Genomic DNA, 13,792 nt, shown 5'->3' on the forward strand with positions numbered 1-13,792 from the left:
AATGAGCTAGGGACTAGGAAGACAGAATAAATCAAACACCAATGCAACCCTGAACCAGCTTGAATTTACTGAAGGAAGAGAGGTGTAAACAAGTAACTGCAGTAAGATCCGGCAGGGAGATCAGCCAAGTGCAGTTCTGGGTGCTACTTGTGAGGTCTACTAAAGCCATAGTAGAAGTCGCCAGACACACACACACACACACACACACACACACACACACACACACACACTCCAGGGAGGCCTTCGAAGATGATGTGGAGCTTCATAGAGCATCCAGGAAGCTTTGGAATGCTGTTCAGCACGAAGGGCGGGGAAAGAAGTGCAGTTTGGACAACTGGAGTATGAAGGGCTTGGAGAAGGATGGGACAGGGGATGAGGCAGAAGGCTGTCTGGAGCGCATCTTAGAGACCAAAACCCCATATCTGGTACTCCTCATGGAAACCCAGGTACTAGTCTGTTTTCACTAAAATAATTCCTTAAATTTAACTACGCTGTGATACTGAAGCAACCTGCATTGTGTGAGTCAGAGGCAAAAGCTGTTCCTGTTTTTCTCACCTAAATCACCGAATCCCTCCCCACACACATCATCATATTCTGCCCCACATCTCTTCCTCCTACGAGCCTGAAGTGCTCACTGCGGGAGCCCAGGGTTGAAAGACCCTGGAAGGCCACCCGCACCTCTGCCATTAGCTGCTGTACCCTCCAGCTGTTTGGAGTCCTCGGAGGATAGAGAGCAACAGCCCTCCAGGGTGTGCACATCTCCATATTAATAAATAATCTCTTGGCCGCAGCCGCTCCAGCACCTGCAAAACAAAAGGAACAGACTCCACGTGCTTTCTTGGAGTCACACGTCTTTAATGAGAAGCACGCCCCAGCATCAGCTCCACTCCTTCTGTGCACAAGGATGGCGAATGTGAGGGACGCGGTGCACAGAGAATGGTTGCTTAAACCAAGGTGACTTCACACCCTGTCGTCCTCCTCGGCCCCAACAGTGTTTGCACCCATAGCTCGGGCAGAACTCCCAATAACTCTTGGATGTCAATGCTGTTCTAGCCTCCGGTTGCCATATGCATGAATGGCGATCCAGAGAGACTGGCTAATTTGCCCGTGTCCCAGGGCCCAAAGGGTAGAAGAATGAGACACCATTTTAAAATCTTTTCATGTGTTCCCACATCTCCACTCCAATACCACTTCTTTTGGGGATAATGACTGGCTTCTGGAATGTTCCCAGTCTTCTGAATTAGCCTGTCCTGAGTTGGCCCCAAGGGTAGGAAGTTCATTGCCAATTCCGTCTCATTGGTCTTCCCTCTCCCTACTCCCTCTTTTCTTCTCTCCGTGCTGACTGACCCTTCAGTATGGAGACACTGGGGCTCTGTCCGCAGCACTTCGCTCAGCCAGCAATGCCCAGGACCTGGTTGATTTGTGAGTGATCATGTAGTTCCCAGGGTGGTGCCTTTGTAACCAGGGCTGCCTGCTTCTGTCATACAGAAGGGGGAGCTTCCAGAGGCAAGGCAGCCCTCCTGGCTCTTCCCAGGCAGCCATTAGTACAGTGTGCTCTCTTTCCCCATATGTATGCAGCCTTTACCTAGGTAACAAGGTCTAGCCCAAGCTTATCCTTATGCCACCTTCTTCTTCTTCTTCTTCTTCTTCTTCTTCTTCTTCTTCTTCTTCTTCTTCTTCCTCCTCCTCCTCCTCCTCCTCCTCCTCTTCCTCCTCCTCCTCCTCCTCCTCCTCCTCCTCCTCCTCCTCCTCCTTCTTCTTCTTCTTCTTCTTCTTCTCCTTCTCCTCCTCCTCCTCCTCCTCCTCCTCCTCCTCCTCCTCCTCCTCCTCCTCCTCCTCCTCCTCCTCTTCCTTCTTCTCCTCCTTCTCCTTCTTCTTTGAACGCAGGCTATCAGACTTGGCCACAAGCGCCTTCACCTGCCCAAGTTAGAAAGTAGGATGCTAAAGAGTTATGAGGACCTACTGGATCAGTGAGGGAAGCTGAAGTCAGCTTGGGACTTGGGACCCACCATACACTTGGTCTCTTAGGCAATGCCTTTGCTTTCAGAGTCCCATGGTGCAATGGGGCTGTTCATTTCCCAGGAGAAACCTTACTCACTCAGTGTAGGCTGGAGGCGCGGCTCTAACATTCATCTTCCGGAAACCACATAGAAGGGGCCTGAGGTGTGTGTCAGTGGTAAGATTTCACATCTAGTCGTCACTTATCAAGGGATGCTCATGAGCTTCAATATGGAACCCTGCCCTCCGCCTGTGCTAGTCAACCCCTAGTGGGGGCTGTCCCTACCCCATTCCTAAGTGTTCCGTTCAATGTCCTGGAAGTTGGGAGAAATGGGTGCCCCTCAGTGGTGTGGAGTGGTCAGAAGATCTGAGACTCAAATTCTTTTTCAGAGCACTCCCTCAAAATACCTGCTCCACCCCTTTTCTGTCTACCACCTAATCTAAAAGGTCCTATATGATGAGCTGGGGAGTCTGTGGGGAGTCCTGCAGATTCCTGATTCCTTTGGCCTTGGCCCATTTTCACAGCCTCCACTCTCCTTGTTCTCTTCTTTCCTTTGTTCCCCATCTCTTAGGTATAGCTCTGGCTCGATTATGAAAGAAGAAATACCAAGTGCATTTGTTCTCATCAATTTTAATTCCTTTATTTATCCTGTGTTCTCACACAGCTCAGGAAGGCAGCTGCTAACTCTATTTGCAGCTCACTAGCGTGGAAACTGTCAATAACTTATTTATTTGTCTTTGTATCTTGCCTTTTTCTCATCTGTAAAATTGGAATATTTCTTGTCCTGCCTGCCTTCTGACCTAGTATAGCAGCTTGCCTGAGCTATCACATAGATAACCCAGTTAACTTTCCAAGGAGAAAAGAGCCGTTTTTTCATGCGGAGGTTAGACAAAGTTAGACTCAAGGGTATTGTGAAAATCTTCCCTGGGTCAATGGAAACACTGTCAGGATCTCTGCTTTTCATCATGTTTCCACATCAACAACTTAGAACAACCCTTTACCTCAGTCAACAAGACCCCGTGGGAGACACAGAAGTTTACCTGAGCTGAGTGAAAGAAGGCAACCACTTCTCCCTCACTGGGACCTAGATGGCCTGACCCTTCTGAAAACCTTTGGAAGAGCATTATTTTTCCCGTGTCCCTGCTTTTCTGCCCCCTCCAATTTTCTTCTAAGTAAAACACTTTGTTTTTATCCTTCAATAAATGTCACCTCCTATTTTTCTGGTCGGCATTCTCTTTAGATTTCCTGCCTCAGCAACCCACGGGTCCATCTCTGGCCAGCGTGGACTCACTTGATGTGACCCACCTTTCCACTCAGTTCCTTAGGCAGAATCTTTGCTCTCAAGGGGCTATAGAGCCAGGGGCCAATATAGGACTTACAGGCATTAACGTCGAGTGAGAATTTGGCCTCCAGAGGAAAGAATAAGTAAACTTACTGGGATCACAGTGAAAAGGATTCAGAAGCCTTCATGGGACGAAGAGGGGAAGAGCCCAGGAAAGGGTACTGACTTGAAGTACCTTCTGTTTAAGTTACTAAACTTCCCCAGTGAGAGAGCTGGACTTTTTCCCTTCCTTCCCATTTGCCTTTCAAGAAAGCAGAGGGTAAAGAATCAATTCGCATGGCCTCAGATATCCACTCAAGAACTCTCCCCACTGACCCGGCAGCTCAGGCCCTTGTGGTGAGGAGAGCAGGGATCCCAGTTGGGGCTGGTGGCAGTGAGTGTGACTGCGGTCATGGACATAAAAGGACAAACAATGCACCGCCCAGAAATGACCCATAGGAACTGGGACTGGCCCATTGGCAGGAGTATTCCTCTTTTCTAGCTCTGGCTGGCTGTGCAGGAGGCGTGGCTCCTGTGTTAGTATTGTCATCGAATGACTCTTCCACCATAGCTCCGCTTGACTCATTTGGCAATCTGAGAAATCTGCTCAGTGTTCAGTGATAATGAGGCTTCCTTGGCAACTCACAGAAGTGAGTTCAGAGTGTTATTCCCTCCTGGCTGGGGGAGGCCTTCTAGGTGCTCAGGACAGCAAAGGAGAACCAGGCAGGGCCAGGGCGTGGTGGGGGTAGGGAGTCTGCTCTGCAGCCCCTTTCAGGATCTCTGCCTCTGGGGCTAGGGAACTGTCCAGCTGCTGCAGGATCCTCCTCCCCAGATGGGAGGACCAGCCATTGTTTTCCCTCTGTGTTTGTGCCTCCCACTCTTCTACCAGATTATGTTGGTTGGGGCTGACAATGTCTGATTTTCCTTGTCAGAACAAAGAGACTAGATCCTTCAGTAGAGGGACCTTGACTCAAACTGTGCTCTGTTATGGGCAGAGGTCTTTTCTTCCCGCCATGCACGACTCTGGATGGATCAGAGTGGACAGACTATATGAGAGGGAAAGAATAGAGGGGTGGTGTCCTGATGAGTTCGCAGGTCCCCAGGCAGACAGAAGCTCTGTTGCATCTGTTCCTCTGGAACGAGAAGAGATAGTTGGGGCAGCGGTGCATGTGATGTACTTTGATTTCAAGCCAGCACCTTTTCCATCACCCTGACATTTTTGCCCTCCCTCTGAGAGGGTAAAATGTCCCTGAGATTCTCTAGGATGGTCTGTGGTGTTACAGAGGAGTCAGAGCCTGGGGCAGAGGCCAAACAACATGGATTTGCTTTTGCTTAGTGCCCTGTTAGCAGGCTGGGGCTCCTGTCGCTGGCTTAAATGTGGGCAGGCATGAGAGAGTGCAGGCAGTCTCAGGAAGGAATGACCAATATACTGGGGTGGGTGAGGTGCTCCCCAGAAGGAAGTAAAAGCCAGCCTGGCAAAAAGAGAGTAAGAGAAGGAAACCATTTGGGGAACAAGCCCAGGTCAGAGCCACGCATGTAGACGGAGGGTGCAGGAGTAGCTCTGGGGACATCTGATCACAGGAGGGAAGGAGCCAGTGAAAAAGCGGAGTTGGACAAGATGCTAAGTAGCCAGCGGAGACATGGACCGGCTCTGCCGTCTCCCTTCTACTGTAAACAGCATTTTCCCAGCAACCTCCTTCCTCACCAACTCGTTCTTGGCTTTGACAGGTTGTAGAGGTATAGAGCAGACACGGCCCTTACCCGGAAGCGGGGGCTGACTCGAGAGTGGACAGATACAGGCAAATGCAAAGAAAAGGCTGCACCAGGGCTCAGACTCAGGAAGGAAGAGGAGGCTTTTCCTCTGTTTCCACAGTTTCATGGAAAAACTAGGTCCTAAGAGCCAGCTTGGGATCTGGCTGAGGACCAGCCTCTCCCCCACCTGCCCCATTAGATTTTCACATGGGACTTGTCCTACAGTGCAGCAGACCCACCCTGGGTTAAAGGACGGTGGGCCTGGTAGAGGCAGCCTGCCTGCAGAGACCCCGCTCTGCTCCGGGAGCCCACCTCCCTCTCTCACTCCTTTGATGCAGTTGTGACTAATGCAGCCACAACATCTGGACTTGCACCCTTTCTTCCGCTTACGGTTTTCCTTTTAGCAGTTGGCTCCATTCTCCACCCAGGACTACAGACAGTACCTGCATCTTAGGGGTGAGCTAACCCACAGGAAGGGCAGCACTTGCCTGGCACAGATAAACTGAGCCACCAGCCACCAGGGATCGTGTGCTTGTCTTGTGCAACCCAGCTTCACGGCACGTTGCACAGAAGACAGTCACCATCAGCGACTTTCCCATAGAGGAGTCTGAGTAGAAAGTGTAGTCACCCGCGTCTCCTTGCTCCAAGATACACCTGACCCTATCCTGTCACAGCTCCTAAGACTAACTTCTTCCCTTCTGCTTCCTCACAGACCTGCGCAGAATGACGGCTGGCTTCATGGGCATGGCGGTGGCCATCATCCTCTTCGGCTGGATCATCGGTGTGCTGGGCTGCTGCTGGGACCGAGGCCTTATGCAGTATGTGGCAGGGCTTCTCTTCCTCATGGGAGGTAAGGCTGAAAGCCGCTGGGGGGGCGGGGGAGGCTGGGGAGGTCCAGCGGGGAAGCGGTAAGAGGGTAGAGCGGCGGAGCATGGCGCGTAGGGTTCATTCCGCTCCCTCATCTCTTGGTTCATCAACAGTCTATTCCCGTCACTTACTGACCACTATACTGGCTGTTAGGGATGTGAAAGGAAATGAGATACAGTCCTCAGTGTCTAGAGCCTTGGACATCTCCGTGCTTAGATGGAAGGGGGCCTGGGGCTAAGACACCCACATGACAGCAGTTGGAGACCTCAGACTCAGAAGCATAAAACCAGGATATGTTGGGCCTTTTACACTTCCATGTCCTGTATTGTGTTAAACCCAGGAAGGAAGTGTTTTTTCTCCAAAGGCCTGTGCTCGTCCTTGACTTATGGTTTAAAACAAGGCAGCAGTCAGACAAGACTAGCTCCTCCCGTCCCTGCTCCCTTTCCTTACACTGAGTCAGCCCTGTGGCCTATAGCAGACTGTACGTGGAGAGAACTGTGGAGTTATGAGGGACTCGGCTCTGGTCCGAGCAAAGTAAAAGCTTTCTCACCATCTACGCAGGCATCTGCCTTTCCTTTGAAGTCTCCTGCTTTGGGGGCTCAGCCTAGAGCTTACATTTTGAACTGCCTGGGACAGGTGGATGGATGAATTCTGTGGAATGAGTGTGGACAGACAGAACTGACAATTGAGAGACGAAGAGAAAATGAGTCCCACAGGAGGAAGCGGACATCAGCCCGACTTCAGGCGTTGCACAGATGCTTGGCTCCAGTCTCTTTCATGCTGAAACAGAGGAGAGAAGGATGAGTGGGCTGTGGAACTCTGTCTGCAGGTCAAGCTGAGGGATGGAGAAGCTTGTCCCTCGCTGTGTACAGAGAGGCATCTGGGATGCAGAAAGCTCTGGTTTAGGGGAGGGAGGGCTATGCGGGAAGGACTTGGGCCCTGAAGTTTTTCTCTGTTCCTTGAAGCCTTTCTGTGCCAAACACGATACAGGCTTTCCATGGAGCTGATACTTAGGTGACTCACTTGTCATCCGAGTCAGGACGTTCCCATGTCAGAGCTGCCACCCCTGGGGCCCACACCTGTGGTGAAGGCAGAGGCTGGGAGAGTGAGAGGGCATGGTGGCTCTTGATGGAGATTCTATATAGAGAAGCCACCACCCCCCAGCATACACTTATGTTCTGTGGGCTCCCCCTTTCTTCAGTGAAACGGGACCCAAATTCGCTGATGTTTCTCACACCGTATTTTACCAGTGCAGCCCCTTGGTTTCCCCTTTGTAATCCGCCTTTTATGTGCTCCTCCAAAATATAAAATAAGATAAAAAGTGAAGCATCTGTACCCTGTCTGTAGTGAGGCTGTGTCCTGTCTGTAGTGAGGCTGTGCCCTGTCTGTAGTGAGGCTGTGTCCTGTCTGTAGTGAGCCTGTATCCTGTCTGTAGTGAGCCTGTGTCCTGTCTGTAGTGAGGCTGTGTCCTGTCTGTAGTGAGCCTGTATCCTGTCTGTAGTGAGGCTGTGTCCTGTCTGTAGTGAGCCTGTGTCCTGTCTGTAGTGAGCCTGTGTCCTGTCTGTAGTGAGCCTGTGTCCTGTCTGTAGTGAGCCTGTGTCCTGTCTGTAGTGAGGCTGTATCCTGTCTGTAGTGAGGCTGTGTCCTGTCTATAGTGAGGCTGTGTCCTGTCTGTAGTGAGGCTGTGTCCTGTCTATAGTGAGCCTGTGTCCTGTCTGTAGTGAGGCTGTGTCCTGTCTGTAGTGAGCCTGTGTCCTGTCTGTAGTGAGGCTGTGTCCTGTCTGTAGTGAGGCTGTGTCCTGTCTGTAGTGAGCCTGTGTCCTGTCTGTAGTGAGGCTGTGCCCTGTCTGTAGTGAGGCTGTGCCCTGTCTGTAGTGAGGCTGTGTCCTGTCTGTAGTGAGCCTGTGTCCTGTCTGTAGTGAGGCTGTATCCTGTCTGTAGTGAGGCTGTGTCCTGTCTGTAGTGAGCCTGTGTCCTGTCTGTAGTGAGGCTGTGTCCTGTCTGTAGTGAGGCTGTGTCCTGTCTGTAGTGAGGCTGTGTCCTGTCTGTAGTGAGGCTGTGCCCTGTCTGTAGTGAGGCTGTGCCCTGTCTGTAGTGAGGCTGTGTCCTGTCTGTAGTGAGGCTGTGCCCTGTCTGTAGTGAGGCTGTGCCCTGTCTGTAGTGAGGCTGTGTCCTGTCTGTAGTGAGGCTGTGTCCTTTCTGTAGTGAGGCCATATCCTGTCTGTAGTGAGGCTGTGCCCTGTCTCTAGTGAGGCTGTGTCCTGTCTGTAGTGAGGCTGTACCCTGTCTGTAGTGAGGCTGTGTCCTGTCTCTAGTGAGGCCGTGTCCTGTTTGTAGTGAGGCTGTATCCTGTCTGTAGTGAGGTTGTGTCCTGTCTGTAGTGAGGCTGTGTCCTGTCTGTAGTGAGGCCGTGTCCTGTCTGTAGTGAGGCTGTGTCCTGTCTGTAGTGAGGCCGTGTCCTGTCTGTAGTGAGGCTGTGTCCTGTCTCTAGTGAGGCCGTGTCCTGTCTGTAGTGAGGCTGTGTCCTGTCTCTAGTGAGGCTGTGTCCTGTCTGTAGTGAGCCTGTGTCCTGTCTGTAGTGAGCCTGTGTCCTGTCTGTAGTGAGCCTGTGTCCTGTCTGTAGTGAGGCTGTGTCCTGTCTGTAGTGAGGCTGTGTCCTGTCTGTAGTGAGGCTGTGTCCTGCCTCTAGTGAGGCTGTGTCCTGTCTGTAGTGAGGCTGTATCCTGTCTGTAGTGAGGCTGTCCTGTCTCTAGTGAGGCTGTGTCCTGTCTGTAGTGAGGCTGTCCTGTCTCTAGTGAGGCTGTGTCCTGTCTGTAGTGAGGCTGTGTCCTTTCTGTAGTGAGGCTGTGTCCTGTCTGTAGTGAGGCTGTGCCCTGTCTGTAGTGAGGCTGTATCCTGTCTGTAGTGAGGCTGTGCCCTGTCTGTAGTGAGGCTGTATCCTGTCTGTAGTGAGGCTGTATCCTGTCTGTAGTGAGGCTGTACCCTGTCTGTAGTGAGGCTGTGTCCTGTCTCTAGTGAGGCTGTGTCCTGTTTGTAGTGAGGCTGTATCCTGTCTGTAGTGAGGTTGTGTCCTGTCTGTAGTGAGGCTGTGTCCTGTCTGTAGTGAGGCCGTGTCCTGTCTGTAGTGAGGCCGTGTCCTGTCTGTAGTGAGGCTGTGTCCTGTCTGTAGTGAGGCTGTGTCCTGTCTGTAGTGAGGCTGTGTCCTGTCTGTAGTGAGGCTGTGTCCTGTCTGTAGTGAGGCTGTGTCCTGTCTGTAGTGAGGCTGTGTCCTGCCTCTAGTGAGGCTGTGTCCTGTCTGTAGTGAGGCTGTATCCTGTCTGTAGTGAGGCTGTCCTGTCTCTAGTGAGGCTGTGTCCTGTCTGTAGTGAGGCTGTCCTGTCTCTAGTGAGGCTGTGCCCTGTCTGTAGTGAGGCTGTGTCCTGTCTGTAGTGAGGCTGTGTCCTGTCTGTAGTGAGGCTGTGTCCTGTCTGTAGTGAGGCTGTGTCTTGTCTGTAGTGAGGCTGTGCCCTGTCTGTAGTGAGGCTGTGTCCTGTCTGTAGTGAGGCTGTGTCCTGTCTGTAGTGAGGCTGTGTCCTGTCTGTAGTGAGGCTGTGCCCTGTCTGTAGTGAGGCTGTACCCTGTCTGTAGTGAGGCTGTGTCCTGTCTGTAGTGAGGCTGTGTCCTGTCTGTAGTGAGGCTGTGTCCTGTCTGTAGTGAGGCTGTGTCCTGTCTGTAGTGAGGCTGTATCCTGTCTGTAGTGAGGCTGTACCCTGTCTGTAGTGAGGCTGTGTCCTGTCTGTAGTGAGGCTGTGTCCTGTCTGTAGTGAGGCTGTATCCTGTCTGTAGTGAGGCTGTGTCCTGTCTGTAGTGAGGCTGTGTCCTGTCTGTAGTGAGGCTGTGTCCTGTCTGTAGTGAGCCTGTGTCCTGTCTGTAGTGAGGCTGTGTCCTGTCTGTAGTGAGGCTGTGTCCTGTCTGTAGTGAGGCTGTGTACTGTCTGTAGTGAGCCTGTGTACTGTCTGTAGTGAGGCTGTGTCCTGTCTGTAGTGAGGTCATATCTGTTTGTAGTGAGCCTGTCTGAAGTAAGGTTCTATCCTATTCACAGTGAGGCCATACCCTGTTTGCTCTTTGGAGACACAAAACGGACTCTGATGAGGGGCTGTCCTGAGGCTGGAGAGAGGTCTCCCGGGTATTCCAGAGAAGCTGAACAAACAGGTCTCAGACTAAGCACCCAGGCAGGAGTCTTTCTGCTCTACTTCTTGCTGGCATTTGCTAAGGCTGGATGCCTTCTTCAATGGCCCTTCTCTTTGGGCAAGAACAAGGCTTAGAACCTGGGACCTTTCAACCCTGAGAGCTTTCCAAAGGACTTCAGTTAACATGTAGACTAACAGCCAGAATGCCATTGGCTAGCTTATCTTTCCTAGACAGGCCGCAGGAGTAGAATTAAGTGATAATGGCTAAGCCAAAAGCTGTGCCTGCAGTGAGGAACTGGGTTACCTCCCCCTACTGGAGGCCTCAGGACAAAAGACAAGAGGACAGAAGCGATGGTCTGGGGGTGCCTACAGCGCTGCCCTCCTACTGCTGGGACACCTCCAGGATAGGTGAGGGGCCGCAAACTCTGTTCTGAAGACTGAATGAGTGGGGGCCTTGCTTTCTTCACCCCGGCAGTCCTCACCCATTACAAGTCAGAACTTCTTGGAAAGTTTTGATTAAATGTTAATGCAGACCAATCAAGACCAACCCCACAGACCTCCTCTGCAAAGAGAGCCAAGAATCAGTGAGACAGATGAACTTGGAAGTCCTTCCAGCTCCCACCTTGTATGGTACCTGGGAACACACACACACACACACACACACACACACGCCTAGGCCTTTATGACTGCTTGTCTAAGTTATACAACAAGAGATAAGATGGTGCCCACAGGCCTCTGTAGCTGGGAGGCCTACCCAATCCCTGACTCCTGGGAGTCACACATATCTGCCTTTCTTGGATACGTGATATGTATGTATCTTTAAAATGGCAAATCCATACTCGTGATGAAGTAGTGGTGTGACAGCCAGCTTTGCAGCAGCTGCGCTTCCCACAGCCACTTCCTGCTGATCAGAGTACAGTCCAGGCTACACAGAGTCTAATTTATCCTCAGGTCACAAAGCCTTCTCTTCCCCCTAGAGGTATTTTTAAAAAATCTTTGTCCCTAGGTAAAGCAACATGCTACTAAATGAAGCTGGGGTGGGAAGGGAAGTGGTATCCATACAGTTTTTGGTACTATCAGGCCCTGAACTAACAAGAGAGTTAATAGCAAAGCCGTTGACTTCTCATCCCTTGAATGGTGGTGTTTTCTTTTGTGGAAGTTCTGCCATATCCTTCCTTCTCCAGCTAGCGTCCTCTGCAACTGGGGGAGACTCGGCTCTGGGCAGTCAGCAGCCCGGGGCAACTGTCACGCTCTGACTCATGTAAATAAGTCATGTTCAGATGGTCTTCTTAAACACATGTGTGTTGGGTGGATATGGTTCAAGATCAGAGAGTGAATGCCTGGCCTGGCCCTGTGCAGTTATCATAACTAAACTGAGGAACCAGACATGAACCCGGAAGAAATGTATGGACCTATAGAACCCTACATGTCAGAGACATTATAAGATGAGCCTGTCTCAGAACCTGAAAAGTCTGTTCTCCGGGGGGTCAATTCCCTATGCATGACCTGCCAAAGAACCTAGGGAATAAGCCACCTGTTCTGGTCACCTCCAAGACACAACAGCACCGTCAGTCATTGAAACTGCTCAGATGTGACCTTGTAGCCTTCTCTTGGGTATCTGTAGCTGCGCTGAGCCAGGTCCCTGGTGGTTGTATTGGGCTGGAAGCTAAGCAGGTAGTAACCAAAAGCAGTGGTATCTGGGACTGACGAGATGTGAGTAGGTAAATAGGTAGAAAGGGAAGATTCAGCAAGAAAGAAAAGAACACCTTTGGGCTGGGAAGATGGCTCAGTCAGTAAAGTGCTTGCTTTGCAAGCGTGGGGGCCAGAGGTCAGTCCTCAGAGCCCATTTAAACAGATTAGGTGTGATGGTAAAAACTTGGTATACCAGTCCCGGAGACAGAGACAAGTGACTCCCTAGGGTTCACCTGCCAGGTAGCTTAATCTGACTAGGAAGTTCCAGGCCATTGAGAGACCTGTCTCAAAAAACAACATAGACAGCTCCTGACAAATGACATCACATGCACACATATGTACATACACCTATACACTCACACATACATGCATGTATACAACACACATGTGCACACATACATACTACACGCAATTATTTTTAAGTGGGGAAGTATATTTGAAATCAAGATTCCAATGACTGAGTTCCTGGGGACTGGTAACTCTAAGTAAAGCAATTCATCAAACATACTAGGCATGTTCTACATTTTAATTATTTTAAATTTTGTACTCTTTCACTTCTTGGTTGGATATGTGTTTTTATGAGTTATAAATATATAGTATATGCATTTATATTGTATATAAGTATGCAACTATATTATATATAAATATATATTATATATTTAGCAAGACCAAAATGAAGGCTAAAGAATTGTCTTCACATCCTCTCCTCTGTTCCAACAGGAAGATGGCCTTCATTGGGCACTTCTCTGGTCTATATCTGACTGTTTCAGAGATAAAGAGAGGGTGCCTCACGCACCATACAATAACCACCCACAAACTGTTAAACGAATGTTCAAGCCAGAGGAAACTATTAATTAAGCAGGGTAGCACTATTTGGCCCAGGAGGCTGGGGGTGGTGGGTAGGATCCAGCTTTCCTTTGGCAGCACCTCCACAGAAGATGTAGCCCAGATAGGCACAGCCCCACGTGGGTGCAAGCAACCATCGGAATGAATCATAGGGGTATTCAGAGGCTCAGGAGCAGGATAACACAGGGACAGACTGTGTGGCACAGGGGCACATGACTACCCTGCTCACATGTGACCCTTCCCTGGAAGATTCTTAGGTACAAGGGTTTACAAAATGAGTTGAAATCCCTAGTCCATGCTTATAGCATCAAGAACCTTCTCACAGTCCTCCAGTAATTGCTGGATTGAATTGCCTTCCTTCCTCTCTACATGCAGCCAGGGCTAAGGCTCTACCATCTTTTGTCTAAACAACACTCAAGTCCCTTACTGGCCACCCTGACTCCACTATGGCTATACCTTGATCAGTTCTGAACAGATCAGTTAGCATGAATCTTTTATCCTTTGAAATGTTCTTTACTGTGTGTGCGTGCATTCTGGCATACATGTGGAGACTAGAAGCTAACCCTGGGGAGTGGGTTCTTGCCACTACATGGATCCCAGGAATCAGACTCAGGTTGTCAGACTTGGTGGCAAGTGCCTTCTCCCACTGCGTCATCTTGCCATCCCAGCATAAATCGCTTACACTGTGAATCAGATATGCCAGTCAGCTCCTGTCACTAGTAGTCTACTGACTTTCAGTTGAACTTAAAACCCAAACTCCTTACTTTGTTTGAAAGTCTCTACATCCTGACTGACCTTGCCTTTCTCAGCTCCCTTTCTGTTTCTTCCTGTGCACACACTCATGCCTCTCCAGTCACACTGGCTACCTTTCTGTTCCAACACATACAAAGGTTTCTTCAGACCCTGGAGCTGCCTGATATCTTTGACCAAGGAACAACTCGTGGATATCTCTTTATTTAGGTTCAGATCCCTGCTTCGATGTTCCCCCTCAGAATTCAGTGAACACGCCAAGTGTGCTTTACAGTGTAATTAATTTAAATTTTGTTTGTGTGCCTCTTCTTTCTTTCCTTCCTTCCTCCTTTTTTCCCTTCCTCCCTCCCCCCTTTATTTATTTGTTTGTTTACTTGTTTTTGTTTTTTGAGACAG

The 13,792-nt window shown here is 50.3% G+C and overlaps 1 protein-coding gene across 3 annotated transcripts in view; it reads left to right on the forward strand.

The window, feature by feature from the left end:
* Tmem178b (transmembrane protein 178B) overlaps positions 1-13,792 on the forward strand; it is a 413,225-nt gene that overhangs the window by 337,032 nt on the left and 62,401 nt on the right. For all 3 annotated transcript variants that reach the window (XM_075953917.1, XM_075953918.1, XM_075953916.1), the window contains exon 3: positions 5,785-5,922. In XM_075953917.1, the coding sequence (XP_075810032.1) occupies positions 5,785-5,922 (138 nt within the window). The remainder of the gene's footprint in view (positions 1-5,784; positions 5,923-13,792) is intronic.

The sequence above is a fragment of the Microtus pennsylvanicus genome, chromosome 19 (genome assembly GCF_037038515.1).
Source record: "Microtus pennsylvanicus isolate mMicPen1 chromosome 19, mMicPen1.hap1, whole genome shotgun sequence".
Taxonomy (NCBI): domain Eukaryota; kingdom Metazoa; phylum Chordata; class Mammalia; order Rodentia; family Cricetidae; genus Microtus; species Microtus pennsylvanicus.